We start from the raw sequence: 25,482 nt of genomic DNA, 5'->3' as shown, positions 1-25,482 counted from the left end.
TTATGAAGTGAAGGCACCTAGGCACAAATACACAGATATAAAACACAAGGGCACACTGGCTTACACACAAAGGTGATGTTTCAAAAACATAACTAGACAATTAGCGTCTTGTCTCTCCTCATGACTATAGGCATTGCAAAAATATGCTAACTAGACAATGCACTCACCACTTATGAGATGAGAAGTTGAATCAAAAGTCCAAATCATTGCCAACTGGCTTTAAAGAATAATAACTAAAGTTGTTTTAGCACATAGAATTGTTTCCACAAGTTATATTTCCTCAAATTATTTCGGAAAGGTCAAAAGGTCTCTCTATGCAGTTTTATTTATTATTTCCATGATGGACATTGGCCACCTATCAATAGACTCTTCATTGACCTAGATTTTGCACATTTTGAACATGTGAACTGAAAAACCATTAATGGAAATACGGAAATTTAATAAAAAAAAAAAAAAAAAACTGAATTATCACAAAAAAGTTCTTAGGTCTGTTTCAGTGGTTTTTGTAGGGGGCAAAAAGAAGTAGCTTGCAAAACTGCAATGGAAATGGAATTAAGAACATAAGAACATAAGAAATTTACAAACGAGAGGAGGCCATTCGGCCCATCAAGCTCGTTTGGGGAGAACTTAACTAATAGCTCAGAGTTGTTAAAATCTTATCTAGCTCTGATTTAAAGGAACCCATGGTTTTAGCTTCCGCTACACTAGCAGGAAGACTATTCCATACTCTAACTACACGCTGTGTAAAGAAGTGCTTCCTCAAATTTGTTTTAAAATGTTCTCCCGCTAATTTCCACTTATGGCCACAAGTTCTGGTATTTAGACTAATATTGAAATAGTCATTTGGCTGAACAGCATCCAGACCCGTTAGAATCTTATAGACCTGAATCATATCCCCCCTTAGTCTCCTTTGCTCAAGGCTATGATTCAGTTCCGCTAACCTCTCCTCATAAGACATTCCTCTAAGACCAGGAATCATTCTCGTAGCTCTTCGTTGCACCTTTTCTAAGGCAGTAATGTCCTTCTTGAGGTATGGTGACCAAACCTGCACACAGTATTCTAGGTGGGGTCTTACCAAGGAATTATATAAGTGTAACATCACCTCCCTTGACTTAAACTCCACACACCTAGAGATATAACCCAACATTCTGTTGGCCTTTTTTATTGCTTCCCCACACTGGCAAGAGTGGGACATGGAAGCATCAACATACTGTACATACAGTACAACATACTTTCTCGTATTCAGCTACCTTTATTTCAGTGGAATATAAACACCTGGTATAGTGTTTGCCTTAGCATAGTAAATACAAAATACAGTTGTGACCCTATAATGTGCCTGACCCAAACCCGACCAAGGCATGAAAAAAACTGACTACCTTAAATCTTCCGTTGAGTTTTACCCATGTCAAGCTTGCAAACGTATAGCAATAAAAAGTTTGGGACACCAAAAATTTGTGGGTCACATACATTAGTGGTTAGAAAAAAATTCTATTCTTGTAACCCTTGGTCGAAATGGAGAAAAACACAGAAGTCATCCAGTTTGCTTCCCAATAAGAAGCTGCCAAGTTGATTCACTATGTTTACTTGCTTTAAACACTACAAATCAGCCCTGACACACATGTAGACTCACTACAGGAAAACTATGGCCACTTGAAACATCTTCAGGGGCTTATGTACAGACCACAGGTGGCAATTATACAGCTTCTCTTCTGCACTAGAATGACGACAGTTTGTTTCGAGCCTCCCAGTGGATGGCATTTCTCAAAATCAGCCCAAGATCAGAGCTTCAGGTGTCCGCCTCCCTTGGGAAGGAGTGCCTTCACTATCTCTGTGATCTGTGTGCTCTGTGTACCTTTTTGGTCCTTGAAATGCATCCGTTTATAACAATACCTCTTTGTAATGAAAGAGTTCTGTGATCCAACTGCACAGCATGATAGTTCCAGGATTCACAAAAGGGAATGACAAGAGCCAAAGCATAATCCAGAAATCAGGGTCAAAACACAAGCTAAATTCAAACAGGCAACAGTTCAAAAAACAGCAGGCAACGTATCTGGTAACAAACAGGCAAAATACTTCGCAAAGGCCCTCCTTCAGCAAAGCTTCTTATACACTATATGGAGAAAAGTATTAGAATACCTGGCCATTACACCTACAGGAACTTTTATGGCATCCCATTCTAAATCCATAGGCACCAATATGGAGGTGATCTCCTCTTTGGAGCTATAACAGTTGCCACTTCTGGGAAGGTTTTTGGAGTGTGTCTGTGGGAATTTTTGCCCCATTCATCCAGAAGAGCACTTGTGAGGTCTGGCACTGATGTTGACCATGAAGGCCTGGCTTACAGTACCCATTCTGTCTTATTCTAAAAGTGTTTGATGGGGTTGAGGTCAGGGCTCTGTGTGGGTCAGTTAAGTTCTTCCACACCAAACTCACCCAACTATATTTTTATGGACCTTGCTTTGTGTACTGGGGTACAGTCATGCTGGAACAGAAAAGGGCCTTCCCTAAACTGTTCCCACAAAGTTGGAAGCATAGAATTATCCAAAATGTCTTGGTGTGCTGAAGCTTTAAGAGTTCCCTTTACTGGAACTAAGGGGCCTTGCCCAATGCCTGAAAAACAACTCTATACCATTATCCCTTCTTCACCAAACTTTACCGATGGCATAATGCATTCAAGCAGGTAATGTTCTCCTGACGTCCGCCACACCCAGACACATTTATCAGACTGTGAGACAGAGAAGCATGATTCGTCACTCCACAGAACACATTTCCACTGCTTCAGAGTCTAGTGGTTTACACCACTCCATCCTATATTTGACATTGTGCTTCTTGATGTGAGGCTTGCATTCAGCTGCTTGGCTATAGAACCCTATTCCATGAAGTTCCTGCACTTGGTGACCCAGCTCTTTTACTATACATGATCTAGCAATGCTTCCTCATCCAATAATACCACTTACAGTTGACCGTGGAATATCTAGCAGGGAAGAAATTTCACAAACTGACTTGTTGCTATGGTGGCATCCTATGACAGTACCACGCTTGAATTCACTGAGCTCTTCAGAAAGGCCCCTTCTTTCACAAATGCTTGTAAACTTCACTGCATGGCTTGATTTTATATGCCTCTGGCAATGAGTCTGAATGAAACACCTGAATTAAATGATTAAGAGTTGTGTCCCAATACTTTTGCCTATAAAGTGTATCTTCTTTAATTTAAGTTTAAAATGTGGAACAGGTGTAGTTCACGTTCTTTTTATGGCAGGGTGTGGCACTTGCTATCTGAAGCCAGGTGTTACGATTTCAGTTTTTTTTGTTTATTAAACAGGTGCCTCTGTCTAAAGTGAAATACAAAGCAGGGTCAGCCAGTCCCTGGAGTAAACTTTGAGCTAGACCAGGTTTTTTAAGCTACCTTTTAATTGAAAAGGGCCAGGATTTCACTTAAGTACTGAGTTCTTCCTGTGTGCTGATTGATCAGTCTCCTATTATCATGCATGTGTCACTAACATTAATATGAAACTACTGGATGAGTCTTTCAGTCTAGGAAACAAACCAGTCAAAGCAGAAGAATAACTGAACTATTCAGCCAAAGAGAGGAACCTTTCAGTTTTAAAGTAGTTTGTAAAATCTACAGAGCTCAAAATGTCCTCCTTGACATGGATTATCTGGTCATTATAGGTTAAGGGCCTTGCTCAAGGGCCCAAAGATGAAATCACTCTGCCAACCATAGGAATTGTACCAAAGTTCTAACTCACTAAACCATACGCTACCTCATTTTATGAAACACGATTTTGATTTTGTGCCGTTAAAAAACCCTATATGCCATATCGAGTCATATTCTTTCTATGGTGATTCCTTGACTTTGCTATGGGTCTTCAGTCCTGGCTGGAGTTATACCTGCATTCACTGCTTACCTTGTTTTACTTCAATAACACATTATATAGTGCAGCATGCATCATGCAGATACTTCACCTAAATTAAATTCCTTTAATAATGAACAATTAACGTATTGATTTCCTGTTGAAGAATGTAATATGTACAACATATCTTAATTATCTAAGTGTATTTGTGGGGAGTTCTGCAGGGGCAAAGGCAATTTTCACAGTTCTCTGGTAATTTTCTGCATATTAGCTTCTTGATTCGAGCCAACGGAGAGTGCAGCCAGTAGTACCGTAGGCTGTTTACAGATAATCCAAATTTGTATCACAATCTCTCCATGTAATGGGCCTTATATGCAATGTTTAATGGAAAATTCATAAAGGAAAACACATTTTCTTAAAGAAGAACATTTGTCATTAAAAAAGCCCTCAAGAATTGAAGCAGAACTAAAACAAATACATTTGTGACTGTAAACAAGTGTCCCTAAATGCATGATTAGCATTCCTTGTGTTGTGATTGTGTATTTGCATTTTATGTGCATCTGTTTGATACAGTCCTTCAATGACCAAATCTAACAGACTCTCTTGGTTCTTGCTATAATTTTACTAGGACTTAGTGCCTATTTTTGCTTCAAATCCAAAAGTAATAAAGAGACAAGATTGCATCTGTTTAGAGCCCAGCGTATGTGAAATGCTCCTGACAGCTCACAATGGAGAAAGAAAGAGAGGCTGAAATCTATTTGCCCAGTGAATACTTCCTGGGTAGTGAACCATGTGACTGCTTGGCTTACACTTGTCTCTTTTTAACCCTTGATCTACCTTTTCTCCCCACCTTATGACCCTGCTTCCTTGGCCTCTAATTCCACAATCCAACCCACCCATTGCTACTAACACCTCCTGCCCAAAGACTGCAAAAAGAGTGAAGTCACCACACTCAGGAGCCGGAAATCTGACTTTGGCGCCCAGATGGAAGGTCTGAGCAACAGAGAGCAGAAGGTGTCTGGAAGCCCACAGACCCCCGCTGGAGAGGCCGTCATTGAGCAGGATTTGCTGGGACACACGCCTTCGCCATCCATCTTTCCTGTAAGAGCCTCTTCCTTTTCTGTGCGTGCCATGATTGAAATAAACTTTGTAAATCTTGATCAGTATAAACACAACCTTATCAATTTTGCCCTCCATAAGCTTTAGACATGTAGTCCACCCACAAGTCTTCAACCAATCATTTCCAAACACATTCAGCTGGCATACACAGTTACCATATTATTATATAATTATTGACATATATCCCAAGATTGTATAAAAAAAACACCCCTAACCAGAAATACAAGTGGAACAGGATTTGTGATTGCAAATGTTGGTTTTTATAAAAAAAAAAAAAAAACTACTGGAAATATTCTTCTAAATTTATTTTAAAAGTACTAAAAATAAGAAATCAGGCCATTAATTTGCTTTAAATTTTCCTTTATGTGACTCATTTATGCTCACTTTTTTATCTTTGATGTGTTATTTCTGTTTACATTCCTGAAAAGATATCTGCATACAATGACGCACTTTAGTGTCTAATATGTGCAATTTGTTATTAGTGATAACCTAGCCTGTTGTTTAAGAAACCCCAGAATGAAAATCATACTCACACCTAATGAGATAATGGCTGTATGGCTTCAGTGGAACTGAAGTGAAGTCTGTGTAGAAGTTATTGAAGAGCAGGTGACAGAATGAAGGGATGTAATTATTTTTCTGCTCTCAGGAAAGATGGAGGTCCAATAATGGAATATAATGGATTTTTTTTCTATTCTGTAATCACTATTATTTCAATGGAATGAAAAGAATAAAATGTATGGAAAAAGTTGAAGTTGACACATTTAAAGTAATAACAAGAAAAGGGGAGGTAACTTTAAGCCTCTTTCAGTGTGCTAAAATACAAAAGAATGTTTAGCACGCTGTACTCTCAGGATGGGTCTTTCAGCACTTTGTGAGGGATGAGAGAAGCAGTGTTTCACAAACCCATTATATTCAAATCCAGTAGACAAAGTTAGGAAGGAAAGCTGGACAGGCAGGGATAGGCGAAAGTAGGCAGGGCTGTGTTTGTATCATGACCTCAGAAGGCCACATGCTTTACACTGGGATTAAAGTTAAACCTTAAGGGGCAGTTTCACAGACAGAGATTAAACCTAGTCCTAGACTAAAATGGCCTATTAGCACTAGATCTACCGTTGCCCACACCAATGACTGTCAGCCTCCTTTAGCTGCCAAGCAAGTCGTAAAATGATGTTTGCAGCCCATTTGTTTGCACTAATGTGCAATTAGTGTTAATAACAGCAGCGAATCTAATGCCCTAAACCAAAAGTAAAACACTAATTAAAAAAATATATGTTTTTATTTGAAATTTATTCTAAAATGTACTTAAATATTACATAACACCCACTGCAATAAGCACAAAGAAAAACAAATAGACAAGCTGGTACTCACAGTCCTTACATGTCTTTGTCGGCTTTTTTGAACTTCTCCAACACACATACCGATTGTATTTTATACAGGTGTCTTTAGTTTTATTTTGAGTACATTTGCCAACCTAACACTGAGTTGGAATACAAAGTGGATACTGAATTTGTGCTTTCTATACTTTATCAGCTTCCTTATTCAACAAGTGTTGCTCACCGCGTATAACATAAACATGATCGTATTATGGGTTTTATTACTTTTTTCGGGTGACTGTAACTGCAGTTGTGAGGATTAGTGACGGTCCCATTGTTTTTTTGATGGATAAACGTTACTCTAATGTCTAAATTTGTCATATGATGAAGCACATTACAGCTGGCAGTCAGAGAAGGTCAAAAAATGCTGGCAGCTCTAGTGTTAAACTAGATTAGTGGAAATCTGCTTTCTCAGTCATGATTTAGAATAGTTCTAGTCTAATCTAGTCCTGAATACACTGAACTGATTTCCTGAAGAAAGATTAGAGGTACTCCAGGAATAAATTAAGGCTTAAATTGAACCTCCAAGAGGGCAAGTTTAACCATATTAATGCTGTCTGTAAATGGAGAAACATTGATTACCTTCAATGAAGATCAAGGAGCACCAGGAATGGCAACAGCCATTGCTCATTGCATCTCACGATTCAAGGATTTTCCTGAACTCATCTTTGTATACTCACCTGGAAAAAGGAGAGCATAGTGGAATATTAATTGGTGATAGTAGATATGCTTCTAACTTTTTGTTCACACATACCTAAATGCAACAACACTTGATTAACAGTGCTACAACCATGCCCATATCCACAGCAAAGGTCTTGTTTATGGAAAAATCACTTCAAGTGTGTATGGAAGACATTGTGTTTGAGCCAAGATGCTGTATCATCATTTCAACAGCTGTCATTAAAAATGGTCTGAGACACCACAGCTGACGTGATCCTCCAGTGGAATATGAGGAACCAACCAGATGTCCCCAGTGTTAAACCCAGGAATTACAGATGTGGGCTAGCTTTCAGAGATGCTTTTGCGCTATAGCACTTTTCTAACTTAAATAGACTGCTAGATAATTTTGGTATTTTGTTTCCCGCTTTTGTTGTTTAACTTTGTTTAAATAAACATTACACATTGTCAGGATTGGTCCCTGTGTTGTCCTGTCCTGTCTGTCGTTTTCCTACTCTACTTCTACTTCTACACTACTTCTGTGTTCCTTGTTTGGTTAATTAGTAAATGATTCACACCTGTCCCTCATCTAGTTTCAAGTTTATTTTCAAATACAGATAATAATGGAACATCATTACCTTTAGTGAAATTTCTCAGCACTCCCTCAATTTTGCACACTAAAATAACACTAACAGTAAAACAACAACAACAAACAACAAATTTATGTTTGTATAGCGCATTATCACAACATTACATCGTCTCAAAGCGCTTTACAGCATCCCCACCCAAAGCCCCCAGTGAGTAAGCCATAGGCGACAATGGCAAGGAAAAACTCCAGAGAAGGAAGAAACCTTTGGAGGGACCAGACTCAAAGGGGGAGCCCATCCTCCAGGGGCCGGCAGGGAGAGTCAAATACAGTAAAATTTCAGACACAAACGGGGAGCAGGGGGGAGATGGCAAGCCGGTGCCAATGCTCCCTCCAATAGCCAGGCAATCAGAAGGCAGGCAGCGGGTCAAACATGGAAGATGACACAGGCAGAACGGCAAGCTGGATGCACGGACATCATTGGTAGTGGCGACGTCACATGTTGCAGGGTGTGCTGGACATCTTGGTAGATTGAGGTTTCCAGGCAGCACCCCCCAGGAGGAGTAGGGGAAATAAAATATGCAATTAGTCAAAGTAGGGGAGACTATAGGCAGTGCTAAAAGTTAGATGAGTGCAATATGAAGTGCAATGTGCAAGCTCCGGCAGATATGGCTATGGCAGCATAAGTAGGAGGGAGAGACAAGTGGGAATGCAGGCATGGGGAGTCCCTGAAATGTCAGCACTCCAATCCCACAAGCGATTGTGAAGCTAGAGTGACAGCACTGTCAATTCAGTTTATCCAAAGCCAATGGCACTGATCCCCACCCAGCTCTACACCTCACGCTATAGGTCTAACTGGGAGTGAGGAGTTAGCTAGAGCTAGAACTAGTCTCCCTATAAGCTAAACTAAACAGGTGTGTTTTTAGTCTAGACTTGAATATTGAGAGTGAGCCTGAAACCCGCACATCCGGTGGAAGACCATTCCACAGCTGAGAAGCTCTATAGGAGAAAGCTCTGCAGCCTGCCGTAGCTCTTTCTACCCTAGGTACTAACAGATATCCATGCGCCTTGAGAACGAAGCAAGCGCGGGGGGTTGTATGATGTCAGCAGATCACTAAGGTATTCTGGTGCAAGGCCATTCAGTGCTTTATAGGTTAATAGCAGTATTTTATAGTCAATCCGATACTTAACTGGTAACCAATGAAGGGAGGATAAGACTGGTGTAATGCGATCAAATTTTTTAGTGTTTGTGAGAACTCTGGCTGCTGCATTCTGTACGAGCTGAAGTTTATGTAAGGATCCAGACGGGCAACCAGAAAGGAGGGCATTACAGTAGTCCAGTCTGGAAGTTACAAAGGCATGTATTAATTTTTCTGCATCACGAAGTGAGAGCATCTTACGAAGCTTGGCTATGTTCCGTAGATGATAAAACGCAGTTCTAGTAATACAGTGGTACCTCGGTTCTCGAACTCACTAGAACTCGAATTTCTTGAAAGTCGAATAAACCAGTTTGACCTAGAACTCGATCTGAATATCAGAAGTCGAACCGTGAACGCTGACCTAATATAAATTGTACGTGCCAGGAAATGAGTTACACTACAATGCAATTCTTACTTGAATGCCTTCTTCACAGACTGGACGATTAACCAAATAAAGCAGCTCAACATTACAGTAACTAACAATACATAAACCACTAACTTACGTGTACTATTAGAGCATTTATGTAATTTATTTAAACTTTATTTTACCAGGTAAATTAACTGAAAACCAGTTCTCACTGCTTTACGTGATATTCGGGAGAAATAGCAGATTACGCATCAAAACTGCCTGGGATACAAACGTCATGCATGTAACTAAACTCTTCAGCCAGTAAGGGCAAAGGTGTGTCGTCACGGAGGCGGTTCCAGTTTGTGCAGCTGGGTGAGAGGTCGCAATGCATCTAACCATAATGCATTGTGTCAGGATCAGAATGCGTTGCTTTAAGCCAGCGCTGTAAGCAAGTCGAACGCACCCAATGACCGGACTGGGGAAACAAACTGAAACACGGACTTAATACAGAGGACTAATGACAACAACCAGAAGCTGATCACATGGGGAGGTTAACGAGGGGGCGTGGCACACCGAAGGAGCGGACGATTGGGGCAGGACAGGGGTAATGTTGGGATAAGATCTTTATCGTTTTGGAAGCCATTAAGAAAAAAATGCTCTTCTCGTTTTATCCTGTTCATTTTGTGTTTAAATGCTAAAAAAAAAAAACATATTTAGGTGTAATTTTGGGGGGCCGGGAACCAATTAATTGGTTTTCCATTATTTCTTATGGGAAAAATTCGATCAGAACTCAAACTTTTTAGGATTCGATCCGGAGTCCGGAACGGATTAAGTTCGAGAACCGAGGTACCACTGTACTTCTTATGCGAGCATCAAAATATACACTCACCTAAAGGATTATTAGGAACACCATACTAATACGGTGTTTGACCCCCTTTCGCCTTCAGAACTGCCTTAATTCTTAATTCTGCCTTAAAGAAATAATTCTTAATTCTATGTGGCATTGATTCAACAAGGTGCTGAAAGCATTCTTTAGAAATGTTGGCCCATATTGATAGGATAGCATCTTGCAGTTGATGGAGATTTGTGGGATGCACATCCAGGGCACGAAGCTCCCGTTATACCACATCCCAAAGATGCTCTATTGGGTTGAGATCTGGTGACTGTGGGGGCCATTTTAGTACAGTGAACTCATTGTCATGTTCAAGAAACCAATTTGAAATGATTTGAGCTTTGTTACATGGTGCATTATCCTGCTGGAAGTAGCCATCAGAGGATGGGTACATGGTGGTCATAAAGGGATGGACATGGTCAGAAACAATGCTCAGGTAGGCCGTGGCATTTAAACGATGCCCAATTGGCACTAAGGGGCCTAAAGTGTGCCAAGAAAACATCCCCCACACCATTACACCACCAGCACCAGCCTGCACAGTGGTAACAAGGCATGATGGATCCATGTTCTCATTCTGTTTACGCCAAATTCTGACTCTACCATTTGAATGTCTCAACAGAAATCGAGACTCATCAGACCAGGCAACATTTTTCCAGTCTTCAACTGTCCAATTTTGGTGAGCTCGTGCAAATTGTAGCCTCTTTTTCCTATTTGTAGTGGAGATGAGTGGTACCCGGTGGGGTCTTCTGCTGTTGTAGCCCATCCGCCTCAAGGTTGTGCGTGTTGTGGCTTCACAAATGCTTTGCTGCATACCTCGGTTGTAACGAGTGGTTATTTCAGTCAAAGTTGCTCTTCTATCAGCTTGAATCAGTCGGCCCATTCTCCTCTGACCTCTAGCATCAACAAGGCATTTTCGCCCACAGGACTGCCGCATACTGGATGTTTTTCCCTTTGCACACCATTCTTTGTAAACCCTAGAAATGGTTGTGCGTGAAAATCCCAGTAACTGAGCAAATTGTGAAATACTCAGACCGGCCCGTCTGGCACCAACAACCATGCCACGCTCAAAATTGCTTAAATCACCTTTCTTTCCCATTCTGACATTCAGTTTGGAGTTCAGGAGATTGTCTTGACCAGGACCACACCCCTAAATGCATTGAAGCAACTGCCATGTGATTGGTTGATTAGATAATTGCATTAATGAGAAATTGAACAGGTGTTCCTAATAATCCTTTAGGTGAGTGTATATTTCTGCATTGGAAATTTTGATTTATAACCGTAATACTTTTATCTAATATTGCTGGTGCCGATGGCGAAACTTGCCAGTGCTTAATAGCTGAATAATGTTGAGCGTTAAGCTCTGTTGTGAATTTCTTTTCTGCTGGTAAGGTATGAACCTGTCTTTTGGCTACTAGCTCCTATACTCAGCTGGAACTAGATTAATGCCACTAGTATTGTTGTTTTTGTAGTACTCAGGAGTGTTTGGTAGTCTGTGCCAATTCTCTTAGGAAAACGGAAAGTTTTGGTCTCCCTTAAGATGTGAATTGGGGGCAGGGCTTAGGAAGATATATTGAAGGTGTATCTGCCAGAGACATGCATGGACTGGAAACCTTTGCATATGATCCTTGTAAACTAATGTAACATATTTTCATCATTACTTAACCCGCCAACTCCTCCTGCTCCATCCTCCCTGACCACCGAAGACTTCGCCAACTTCTTGGATACAAAGATCAATCTACTCTGTCAGACATTCTCTCCCACCGCATCTACTACACTACACATTAAGGATTTCCCTTTGCCTTTATTGGCTCAATTCCCCAATCTAACAGCAGAAATGATCCTGCAAGTCATCTTGTCATGCATTCCTACCACCTGCCCACAGGATCCAATACCTTCCACAATGCTCCAGACAATCTCTGAAGACCTTCTCCCCTTCATCACCACTATCATTAATAGCTCCATAACATCTTATTATGTACCAACAGCATTCAGATAAGCCAGGGTTATTCCTATCCTAAAGAGACCCACACTGAATCCCTCAGACATCAACAACTACCAAACAGTATCACTTCTCTCTTTTATTTCAAAAATCCTTGAACACACAGTTTGCAATCAGCTATCTCTCTATCTCTCTCAAAACAACCTTCACGATCCTAACCAATCTGGCTTCAAAGCGGCACATTCCACAGAGACTGGCCTCCTATATGTCACTGAGAAGCTACATGCTGCCAGAGCAGCCAAATTGTGATCTCTCCTCATCCTCCCTGACCATTCAGCAGCATTTGACACAGTCAACCACAAGACTCTCTTGTCCATCCTAATGAGTCTTGGAATTTGCGGCTCAGCGTGGCAATGGTTTATTTCTTACCTAGAAGGCTGGTCATATCAAGTGACAAGATCCACATCTACTCCACGCAGATTCTCCACTATTGTCCCTCAGGGCTCAGTTCTTGGTCCTCTTCTGTTCTCCCTCTATACTAGATCACTTTGGCAAGGTCATATCCTGAAATGGGCTCTCTTATCACTGCTATGCAGATGACACCCAACTTTTCCTTTCCTTTCCTCCCTCAGACACTCAAGTCTCCACTCGGATCTCTGCATGTGTGGCAGACATCTCATCATGGATGACAGCTCATCGGCTGAAACTCAACCCCAGTAAAACTAAACTGCTATTCATCCCAGCTGATCCATCCCCACACCAGGATCTTGTGACCTTCCTGGACTGGACAACTCTCTGATTTGTCCTCTCACATTGCTAATCTGTCTCGCTCATGTCGAGTTCTCATCTTCAGCATCGGAAGGGTCCATCCATTTCTTTCCACACAGGTCACTCATGTACTAGTTCAAGCTCTTGTCATCTCGAGACTTGACTACTATAACTCACTCGTAGCTGGTCTGCCTCTGAGCGCCATTCGTCCACTACAACTGATCCAGAAAGCAGCAGGCCAATTCATTTTCAGCCTTCCCACGTTCTCCTACAGCACTCCATTATTATACTTCCTCCACTGGCTTCATGTAGCTGCCCAAATCAGATTCAAAACACTGATGCTCGCCTACAAAGCCAATAATGGACCAACACCTTCCTACCTGAAAGAACTTATCTCATCCTGCACTGCACCAGTCTCTCCCTGATCCTCAAGCACTGTTTGACTGGTCCCACCAACTCTCAAGGCACAAAGAAGACATGCAACTAGACTCTGTTTTGGTACCTATGTGGTGGAATGAACTTTCCCTAGATGTCCGAACAGCTGAGTCATTGGGAGCCTTTAAGCGACTACTAAAGACCTACCTCTTTTGGAAGTACTTGGATTAGCAATTCCAGGATTATACTCTTACTATTAAAAAGAAAAAATTTATTACTTGCCAACAGAGTTTTTTTAGAGTGATGTAAAGCTCCTAAAAACATTTATCAGCCAGTGACAGCTAATGTTCCGCTGTCATTGTGGTGGGAAGAAAAAAATCAAAAATCATTCATCTGCTTCTTGTTGTGTTGACATGAAAAGTGACCACATGGTTGATGTTGTTGTTCATCTTTTCTCTTCATGTCCTTATAAATGCATGATCTATAAGTTTGTTCTGTATATTAATTTTGAAAACATGAAAATTAAATGCTAACTAACTAAATTAAATGCTAACTAAATGTCTTATAAAAATAATTTAAATGACAGCTTATAATGGATGACAATTTTTATGACCCTGTCACTCAAAACGATGGACAACTAGTCTAACGCAACCACTGGTCATGACCTTACATAAGCATTTACAACTTTGGCCAAAAGTTTTGGGAATGACACAAATATTAATTTTCACAAAGTATGCTGCCTCAGTTTGAATGGCAATGTGCATATACTCCAGAATGTTATGAAGAGTGATCAGATGAATTGCAATTAATTGCAAAGTCCCTCTTTGCCATGAAAATTTACTTAATCCCAGAAAACCCATTTTCACTGCATTTCAGCCCTGCCACAAAATGACCTGCTGACATAATTTCAGTGATTCTGCCATTAACACAGGTGAGAGTGTTGTTGTGGATAAAGACAACACTCACAGACAAGGATATTGCTGTGAGTAAGACTGCACCTAAATCAACCATTTATCAGATTATCAAGAACTTTTCTCTTCTTATCAAGAAGAGAGGTTCAATTGTTGTGAAGAAGGCTTCAGGGTGCCCAAGAAAGTCCAGCAAGTGTCTCCTAAAGTTGATTCAGCTGCGGGATCGGGGCACCACCAGTGCAGAGATTACTCAGGAATGGCAGCAGTGCATCTGTGTGAGGCAAAGACTTTTGAAGGATAATCTAGTGTCAAGAAGGGTAGCAAAGAAGCCACTTCTATTTATGTGTGAGGTTGCTTCTCAGCCATGGGAGTGGGCTCACTCACAATTTTGCCTAAGAACATAGCCATGAATAAAGAATGGTACCAAAATATCCATCCAAGAACAGTTTGGTGATGAACAATGCTTTTCCAGCATGATGGAGCACCGTGCCATACGGCAAAAGTGATAAATAAGTGGCTCGGGGAACAAAACACTGACATTTTGGGTCCTTGGCCAGGAAACTTCCCAGACCTTAATCCCATTGAGAACTTGTGGTCAGTCCTCAAGAGGCAGGTGGACAAACAAAATCCCACAAATTCTGACAAGCACCAAGCATTGATTATGCAAGAATGGACTGCCATCAGTCTGAATTTGAAGTTGATTGACAGCATGCCACGGGACTGTCCTACCTTGTCCATGCTCTCTGCTGCCTGAACCCCACCATCCTGTTTGCTCATTCTTCCTCTACACCTGCTTGGACTTCCTCTTCAAGTAGATGATGTTTTTCTTTTCCTTGGGCCTTATCTGACAAGATTTTAGGGAAGAGACCCAGGCCAGCTAGTCCTGCTGTTACATTCCCCACTAAAGTCTTAGGCATGACTCTGCCACCTACAATACTTTGTCAGCTCTCCTTTTCCTGCCTGTTTATACCACTAATTTCACTGATGATAACTTTGAGTCCCTGTCATCTGTATTGAAGAGTTTGTCTTGCTTGCACCACCATTAACTCTTCCATGAGGCTGCTGAACTGTAGCTGCATAATGTTACTGTTTCTGTACAGTGCTGGACTGCTTTTACTGAAGGGTAGATCAAGCCATATGTGGACTAAGCAGCTGATTTTCTTCCAGGGGCTCAACTGTATTAATTGGGACTAAATATATCATCAGAGGCCACAAAATTCTGGGTGAGATGGCATGCTGTTACATTCGGGCCTTGAATTTACCATGTACACCTAACTTATCCACCTTCGTGAGCAAAGCCTCAAGCTCTTGCTGGTCTTCAGTCTTTTCAGACTGGAGTCAAATGTAAAAACCTCCAAGAGCTAATTTACCCACACTTATCTCCCCTCATCCATCCATCCATCCATCCATTCCTCCATCCATTTTCTAAACCTGCTTTTTGAGGGGGTCCAGAGCCTATCCCAGAAGCTATAGGCATAGGGCATGGAATCACCCAGGACATGTCCCTCAAATTATAGATAGTATAATAATACCTGACTTCTGCTTCTGAATAACAGGCTTTCTTTCTACAAGGATGAATTTTACAATTTGCATTAGGCAGATTCATTTATATGTTTTATATGAATGTATAAAGTACTATCAGCATAACATAATAGAATAAGCAGGAATTGAGTGGCAAGTTTATTAATTTGATCAGCTAAGGAATCTCACTTTGGCATCTTGGTTGAACCTGGTCCTAACATTGCAATTAATAGGTTTTGAGTTTTGAGAACTCCATAGGAACAGACCAATATAATTTTCAAGACAAAATCTTATAGATTTACAAAAATATTTTGGCACCATTCTCTTTAACTTAGTTAGACTTGTTGGTGGAGGTAGGGGGAGCTAGGGTGGCACCAGCCCCTATGAAATAGGGTCAGACACCCCATGCCCCCCACCCCATTTACCTTGCTGTGAATTATAGATGTTAGAATGTGGAACACAGTTACCACAAACACAAGTATGTTGTGCGACAAGACATTCAGTCTTATGAACACAGTAACTCTGAAAGTATTTTACAGACATTTTTTCAAACTTTGCAGGTACATTGTAGGGGTGACAACCTGGCAGTGATCAAATTTTGAGACAGATCAGCCCAAAACTGAAGCAGCACTGCATAGTGATATCAAAATAACAAGTAGTTTCTGACATTTGATGCTATTACTCCTATAACTCAAGAAGTAGTTTATAGGTCTTTTGCAGAATTCCACCCTTACTACAATGTTTGCAGTAAGGGTGGAATTCTGTACCTGATAAACCCCCCTTGACTACATATAATCATGTCACTTCTCCCGAGTCCAGTTCAGTTTAGTCAGTGGCAACACACAAAAGAACAGGCACAGATCTGGTGAACCTAATTACATTAATTTAAGACACACAAAGTGCTCCAGGGGTACCGGATAAATGGCTTTACTGTACACTCAGACCTAAAGCATTGCTCTGAACTGTGTATACAGTATGTGTGTGTGTGTGTGTGTGTGGTGGGGGGGGGAGGCATATATATAACATTATAGGGACCAAATATCCACAAAATATGACAAAAATCTCTTAATCCAGTCCCCACAAGGGAAAACTCAATTTTACAAAAATCTGTAACTGTAATCAAAAAACTAAAATAGCCAAATATCGTTAATTTTGTTTGGTTACTTTGTTTGGTTAAGGATAGGTTTGAATAGGAATTAAGGTTGTCATAGTTGGGATTATGGTTTTGCCCGTAGAAAAGATATGAATATAAATGTGTATGTATGCGTTTCTAAAAAGGAGAGTGATTAAGCCATATTTAACCATTCAGAACATGAGTTCAGGCATCAGAAAACTCACTTGTTCACCAATAATCCTTGTTGATTTGTGGTCAAGGAAGTGGCATGTGAAAGATATTGAAAATACTTCGATTTGTAAATACTGTTCTTGTTGATTCTAGCTATTTTCATGTATATTCTATAAATAAGAATGCCCATTTGTTTTATATTTACAGATTGCCCCATATTGAAAAATAAAATGCTTTGTCTTGTTTTGAACTGACATTTGTCTCATATATTCTGACCACGGGATCATGAGCTCGATTTGGTATTTCTTGGGTGTGTTAAATTAGAGAATGATTTAGTATAATGTCAAGAGCGCTCCTGTAGCTCAACAGCATTCTGCTAAAGGTACAGAGCTAGTGGGTTCAAATCCCAGGGCATGCACAGCAGTTAATTGTAGCCTTTTCCTTGACCATAAGTCCCTTTTGATAAGTGTCAGTTAAATGTATATCATGCCCACAAAAAAAAGAAACTGTCAGTGGCTCCTCCAAGGCTCTATAAATACCATCAGTGTGCCTGTTACAGTTCTTACTGTTATGTCACAGAAAATGTTGGTCATAGTGCAAAAGAGAAATAAATAGAATACAAATATTTAAAGATAAAATATGTGAATAATATAAATGACATAGGAATACAAGTAGCCACATAATTGTCAGGGAAAGAATTAACAAATTGTCATATAAGTGAATATGAGCAAGTTTGACATGACCTACATGTCAAACATGGACAGAGCATTTAGGTAAAAACACATGTATTAACTTTCACATTCCTGGTGATCTATCCAGTACTTTTAGAAATTGTACTTTAACTATGATTTTCGTTGTCCCTAGAATTGCCTGAACATGCATGGCTCCTAATGTTTTCATGTGCAGAGACCTATACTCCTGGAGACAAGATGGTGGGTTGTGTGTGAGAATGATTGGGTGACAAAACCTGTGACACGCTGGTTGAGGAGGCTATGGAGTTGGACTGTGTGACCTACCAAGAACCCCGGTTATTCATGGTTTAGGGCAAACTGAGAAAGCTGGACCTCATCTTTAAGCTGGAAAGTGTTGCCACTGTGGTTTGTGTCACTGTGTGATGGGAATATGACTCAAACACCCTTGCTAAGGTGGCCAATGACAAGGTAGAGTACTAGCAAAACCTTGAGCAACAGGTGAAAGACCACATGGAGACCGATACCATACACTTCTTCAGATTTCTCGTTGGAGCCACAGGGAAATAGCATGAGTCAAGCAACGAGGTCCTGCAGCATGTCAGACACCAGGACAAGACAGATTGGGAAACTGCTTAGCTGCAGGGCATTGCTATGCTCCCTCAACATCTTGGTAATGGTTATAGGCATTAGCTATACCAAAAACATTGATGAAGGCCAGCGTTCCCAGATGGGGCTCTGAGTGATGATAACTATCCAATAATCTGTCCAAGGTGACCAGTTCCCACTGGAAGCAACCCTACCCAACCTACCCCCTTTTATGTGCCGTAGTTCCCATTTCCATCAATGTTCATCCCTCTGTGCAATGCCACCCGTGCTGTCTGTGCTAATGACACTTGCTGACGTTGAGTTTCCACTAGCAGATCAGCCGCTCACAATAACCCAGAAAAGAAGGTATAATAAAAGCCATTGTGCCAAATATAATAGCTAAATTACTCATCATCTAGTTAGTGATAATTAGACAATAAAAGTCACAAATATTTCACATAATCACATAACTCACACGCAGAGTTTAAATATAAATGGAGCCCTCCTTATGTCCAAATTGCACTTTGCTAAAGTGCAACTCTACCTCCTTTAACATTAACCTTTTTTTTCCTGAATGTCCTAAAGTGAATGGTTTAATAAAAGGTCAGTTTTGAGCTTTTTTTTAAAAAATAATTTTTCATGTTAATTTTCAGTTTTCATGTTAACTTTCATTAGCCACTCTGATTTCTTGAGTGGATAATATTGTCCTAGATGAGGAGTTGGCAACCTGTGGCTCGCGAGCTACATGTGGCTCTTTGGCTACATCACAGCGGCTCTTCTCAGAACGATAGCCGCATTCACATTTTCATGTCTTAACACAATTATGATAATACTTTCATAAACATTAATTATTTATTTATGGGTTAATATTATTTTTCATTTAGATATTTCTTTGGCTATATCTGAATGAGGCAGTCCATTGCACGCTTCGGTGATGTTTTAACGGCATCATTTACATCTTCCTCAAAGTCATTCTCTACGACGAGAGACGTTTCCAGTCAAATGGTATGCTTTTCCGGAGTTTTCTTTAGTACAAGACATTGGATGTACGCTTCAACATTTATTAGGATTCCTAATTCTTTCATATACTTTTTGTAGTAAATCATCACCACGCCTTTCCAGGTTTTCTCCAATTTACATATTATAGTCAGCTGAGTTGTACAGTAAGTACATTTGCTTTGCTCGTCAGCACAACAGTGGTGAAGAGGAGAGTGAAGGGCAGATGACTGCAGAGCCCTCCTCCAACCTAGAATCATTTTTCATAAATTGGAAACCCTTCTACCCCCCTCGCGAATTTGCGTCATTCATTCTAGTCGGAGTTTACATTCCACCACAAGCGGACGCAAAAAACGTGCAGCGCACGCTGGCCGACCAGATACACATTATGGAGCGGACCAACCCGGACTCTCTAGTTATTGTCCTCAGCGACTTTAACAAAGGAAACCTCAGCAACGAACTTCCAAAATTTAAACAGTTTATTAAATGTCCAACCTGAGAGGAAAATACCTTGGATCACTGCTACACCACAGTCCCTAATGCTTATCATGCCATACCCCGTGCTGCTTTGAGCCACTCCGACCATGCCATGGTGCATCTTATCCCTTCATACCGGCAGAAACTAAAGCTGAAGAAACCTGCAGCAAGGACTACAAGGGTCTGGAACAACTCAACTGCAGAGAGCCTTCAGGCGTGCTTGGACTGTACTGACTGGGATGTGTTCAAGACTGCTACCATTAGCCTGGGTGAGTACACAGAGGCTGTAACATCCTACATCAGCTTCTGTGAGGACTGCTGTGTACCATCATGCACCAGGGTGAGTTACAACAATGACAAGCCCTGGTTCACAGCTAAACTCAGACAGCTAAGGTTGCAGAAGGAAGACGCATTCACAAGTGGGAACAAGGACAGGTACAAGAAGTTGAGGAACAGGTTTAGCAAGGCGGGGAGAAATGCTCTGAGAAACTCCAACACCAGTTCTCAGCCAACGACCCCGCGTCTGTCTGGAAGGGGCTCAGACAGATTACCAACTACAAACCCACAGCCCCCCACTCAACGACCTGCGCCTTGCAAATCAACTGAATGACTTCTACTGCCGCTTTGAAAGACAACTGGATAGTTCACACTTCACCATCCCCCGCAGCTCCTCACACCGACCACCTCCCCCACACCGACTGCTGGTGTGGCATCTTTGAAGCCTCACACCCCATCTCCTCATATTCAAGAGGGGGATGTTAACAAGGTCTTCAAGAAGCTGAACCCCCGCAAAGCTGCAGGTCCAGACTCCATCTCCCCGTTCACCTTGAAACACTGTGCTGACCAGCTGACTCCTGTGTTCACAAAAATCTTCAACACCTCACTGGAGTCATGCCATGTGCCAGCATGCTTTAAGACCTCTACCATCATCTCTGTGACAAAAAAACCTAAGATAACAGGACTAAATGACTACAGACCCATTGCTTTGACGCCTGTAGTTATGAAGTCCTTTGAGCACCTCGTCCTCCGCCACCTCAAAGCCACCACTGACCACCTGCTGGACCAGAGCCAACAGATCTGTAGACGATGCTGTCAACATGGCCCTGCACTTCATCCTCCAGCACCTCGACTCCCCAGGAACATACGTAAGAATCCTTTTCGTGGATTTTAGCTCCGCCTTCAACACCATCATCCCAGCTTTACCCATCTGGTACCCTGCTGTCACTGCTAAGGACAAGAGCAGACTACAGCGCATCATTTACTCTGCTGGGAAGACAATCGGCTGCAACCTTCCATCTTTACAGGACCTGTACGAGTCCAGGTCTTTGAAAAGAGCAGGAAGGATTATGGCTGATTCCTCTCACCCTGGTCACAAACTCCTTCAGACTCTCCCCTCTGGCAGAAGGTTGCGGTCCATTGGGATCAAAACATCACGCCATAGGAACAGTTTCTTCCCCACTGCGGCCTGCCTCATCAATAAGGCTAGGAACACTCACTCAAATACTATTTCCCCATCCTAGCACAAGCATGCACTCTCTTAAATATGTATATATTTCCACTCCTGCATCATATTCACTGACTATTTATATTAGTACCTGTACATACTCTATGTATATATATTTATATATTAACCACCTCATCTCTCGAAGTCTGGCACCAACCACCAAAGCAAATTCCTTGTATGTGTGAATGTACTTGCCAATAAACTCGATTCTGATTCTGATTCTGAAAAAAGGAAGGAGTGAGGGTGACGACTATCGCTACAGAACTGAACAATGTTGTAATATTGGTCACCTTTGCGCTGTTATGCATCTGAGTGATTTAAAACTGAGCCCCGAAACTTGTTTTCTTTATTTTTTGTAAGTACTTGAACTTTTGTTTTTGTGTTAAATGCAAATATGCCCATATCACATGAAAAAATCATATCTCAAACCCCCTTCTCTACCCATTGCGGCTCATTGTAAATCTTGTTTCAGATATTTAGGAAAAAATGGCTCTTCGTTTTAAAAAGGTTGCCGACCCCTATCCTAGATGACTCCATGATTTCTGTCCCATGTTTTTGTATTTTTAATTATTTCACTAACTGTACTGCTGCTAAAACTTTACTTACTAGCTAGACACTGTTAGATGTAAGACACGTAAGAAGCAGTCCATGAATAACTTCATATTTTAATGCTTTTTCATTGAGGAATTATAAATGAATAAGCAACAATATTGCTTGTAGTGATAAGCCATTTTGATGCATTTATGTTTGTTTCAAATTGTCATTTTTAAAAAAATGCATTATTTACCCATGCAATATGTACAATAATCCTATTGTTTTCACTCATGCTGACTATCTCTGTCACGTGGTGCATGAGTAGGGCAAGCAGGAGTCCCAAAGGAGACAGGATGCAAGTGCAAAAGAGGAGTTTTAATCACACAATAAAACAGAAGCAAACCCCTGGGAACAGCCCTGAAACAGCAACTAAACAGAAACTCATGTAAACCAACGGGTTCAACGTATAACTTTCCTATATATATTCATAGGTTTATTATAGCAACAAATGGATAAACATGAGTTGTTCCTTCAAATAGCTACTTTAGTGGGCTAAATGAGACACAAGAACAGTGACGACACAAATCAAAACCATTATAAGAAATATGAAGAACATCAATAATGCAAAAAGTAAGCCTTTAAACACCAAACATATTTAATCAAAGTCTTTGTTCCTCAATGTTCACTTTTTATCAATTCTCAGTCCAATGAAGCAGAAAAAAGAGAAGCAAAACTTGTGTCTAGGGAAAACAGAATCCTGTCCTTATCCAAAAATCAGCGTAGCTTCTTGAAAATTCCAAGCAGTTATTCAGCCTCCCAGATCCCTTTGGGCTTATTTCCTTGGATGGTGCACTCAGTCAACTGGGCCTCCAAGCAGCACCTTCCCAGCTCCCCTTTGGTTTATTTCCTTAGACATCACACACAATCACCTGGGCCTCCAAGCAGCACCTTCCCAGCTCCCCTTTGGCTTATTTCCTTAGACATCACACACAATCAACTGGGCCTCCAAGCAGCACCTTCCCAGCTCCCCTTTGGCTTATTTCCTTAGACATCACACACAATCAACTGGGCCTCCAAGCAGCACCTTCCCAGCTTCCCTTACATCACCTTCCTGCCTCCTTCCCTTGTTCTCTTTTGCCTCTAAGACAAACTCCACCTACCTACCTGGCATCTGTCTTCCCACAGATAATCCAATCCCCTTAGTGATTGCAAAAAAATGACAGGTGACAGCAAAGGAAAACAGAAAATATCCAATGGAACCCCAATGGTTACAAACAGGAAGATGTGGTTGACTGCCCCATCATTTATTTGCAGAAGTCTCACATGTAGAAGGTTAAAACAACAAAATTGATTTCACAGTCATCTGCCTTGCAATTGCCTGGTCTTGGTGGGGGGTGGCTTATTTGATTTTGGCTCCTTAGTTCTCTAGGCCCATGGCTGCTCATCATGTGCATTGTCAGCACAATGCCCGCACTTTCCGGGTGGTACGGTTTACAGGAGGGTGGGGGCTGGGAAAGCCAATGATCTGCACAGGAGGTCACTGCCTCGCTCTACATGCTTTTATGGGACAGAATTTATGAACTTTTAATTAACCAAGACTTATTCAGCTGACAGAGCTTATAACTTCAAATGGCATCCAGTTATGCAATTGTAAATTTTATTCAAATCAACCAAAAGGGGCCTTTTTTGGGTGTGTCTGCAGTCGACTGAATCAGGCATATTGGCATGTGAGTTTGTGTGTGTGTTGTGTGCTTGTTCCAGCCAGGGTACAAATTTCTCTATGTGTTGTATAACATAATATTTAGTTTTTTTCATCAATGTCTTTATGGTTACATATATAGTTTCTTAACTAATATAACATTCCGTTCATAACAAAGAAGTTTAGGTCACAGTCACAGTCAGGGCTGTGCAAAGACCTTTTGTCTTATAACATTAAATAGTTCGGACAAAGCGGGCAGATGTTCGGCAACCCCAGACAGACTGCAGAACACAGGTCTACAAACTCAGGAGGGTTACAGTTTTAATTGGCCTATACCTAATTTTCTCCTACAGACATACACATATATATTGCTAAAAGTATTGGGACACCCCTACAAATCTTTGAATTCAGGTGTTCCAATCACTTTCATAGCCACAGGTGTATGAAATCAAGCACCTAGGCATGCAGACTGCTTCTACAAACATTTGCGAAAGAATGGGTCGCTCTCAGGATGGGTCGCTTGAATTCAAGCGTGGTACAATGATAGGATGCCACCTGTGCAATAAGTCCATTCGTGAAATTTGTATAACATAGTGGAAGCAATTGGGAACAACAGCAACTCAGCCACGAAGTGGTAAGCTATGTAAAATCAAAGAGCGGGGACAATGCATGCTGAGGTGCACAGTGTGCAGAAGTCGCCAACTGTCTGCAGAGTCAATAGCTACAGACCTCCAAACTTTATGTGGTCTTCAGATTAGCTCAAGAACAGTGTGTAGAGAATTTCATGGAATGGGTTTCCATGGCCGAGCAGCTGTATCCAAGCCTTACATCACCAGTTGCAATTTAAAATGTCGGATGCAGTGGTGTAAAGCACACTGCCACTGGACTCTAGAGCACTGGAGATGTGTTCTCTGCAAATGACGAATCATGCTACTCTGTCTGGCAATTTTCCAACATGACTGTGCACCAGTGCACAAAGCAAGGTCCATAAGGACATGGATGAGCAAGTCTGGTGTGGTGGAACTTGACTGGCCTGCACAGAGCCCTGACCGCAACCCAATAGAACACCTTTGGGATGAATTCGAGCAGAGACTGCGAACCAGGTCTTCTCGTCCAACATCAGTGCCTGACCTCACAAATGCTCCCCTGGTAGAATGGTCAAAAATTCCCATAAACACACTTGTAAACCTTGAGGACAGCCTTCCCAGAAGAGTTGAAGCTATTATAGGTGCAAAGGGTGGGCCAACTCCACATTAAATCCAATATATTAAGAATGGGATGTCATTAAAGTTTATGTGTTTGTGAAGGCAGATGTCCCAATACTTTTAGCAATATAGTGTACGTTTGTACCTTCAGAATTTGAATAGGTGCATGGTTCCTTATGTCAGGGCTCCATCCATTTTCCTTCCATCTCCACTGATAATATGACCTGGAACTGTTCATTACCACAGTGATGTCTGTGGAGATCCCTGAGCCAGAGATGGAGAACATGTGAATAAGTAAAGAAGCCTGACACTCTCAGTATGCCTCTCCCAGCAGTTTTTTTCAGCAGTTCTGTGAGAAGCTCGACACTATGATGCAGGCACCGGTCTGCAAAACAGTCTCTGCTCTCCTCCCATATTTCCCAGTGGGTGGAAGAAATCAAGATTCTGTCAGCTAGCCTTTTAAGGGGGTTCTGGACCTGAATCAAGACAGAGGACAGACAGATAACCTACCAATATGCAATTGTTCTACAGCAATTGCTGGACAAATTGTGTGGCAGAAAAAACACTGGCAAATAATTATGTGCATAAATTCAAATACACGCATAAACATACAGAAACCAATAAGGTATAGGTATGCAAACAAACTTTAGGAAATTTCCACCGAATTGTGGTGGGAGGGACTTAGAGCAATTGAGGTACTCTTCAAAATATGGCTAGAAATATGACTTGACTGTAGAGACGTTAATAAAATAATTCAGGTGTGACTTTTGTGCTGTTTGTTTGTTCTGAGGCAGACAGGAACCACTGCTGTGCTGAGGGATGCATTAAATCTGCCAGCTGCTCAAAGCACGTCCTGGTATGTTGCCCGGCCTACAGATTTTTGAGGGTTAATACCTTAGAGTTTTCCTGACATTCCTGGGCAGAAAGAAGGACCTGGTCGTTGGGAGGAGGGATGGCTTTCC

General features: G+C 41.3%; 1 protein-coding gene across 2 annotated transcripts in view; it reads left to right on the top strand.

The window, feature by feature from the left end:
* The window catches only part of LOC111832835 (cadherin-4-like), a 362,676-nt gene that overhangs the window by 201,272 nt on the left and 135,922 nt on the right, over positions 1–25,482 (top strand). For both annotated transcript variants that reach the window (XM_072715730.1, XM_072715731.1), the window contains one exon: positions 4,780–4,955. In XM_072715730.1, coding sequence (XP_072571831.1) covers positions 4,780–4,955 — 176 coding nt within the window. The remainder of the gene's footprint in view (positions 1–4,779; positions 4,956–25,482) is intronic.

The sequence above is a fragment of the Paramormyrops kingsleyae genome, chromosome 8 (genome assembly GCF_048594095.1).
Source record: "Paramormyrops kingsleyae isolate MSU_618 chromosome 8, PKINGS_0.4, whole genome shotgun sequence".
Taxonomy (NCBI): Eukaryota; Metazoa; Chordata; class Actinopteri; order Osteoglossiformes; family Mormyridae; genus Paramormyrops; species Paramormyrops kingsleyae.
This window is presented reverse-complemented; position numbering and strand designations above follow the sequence as displayed.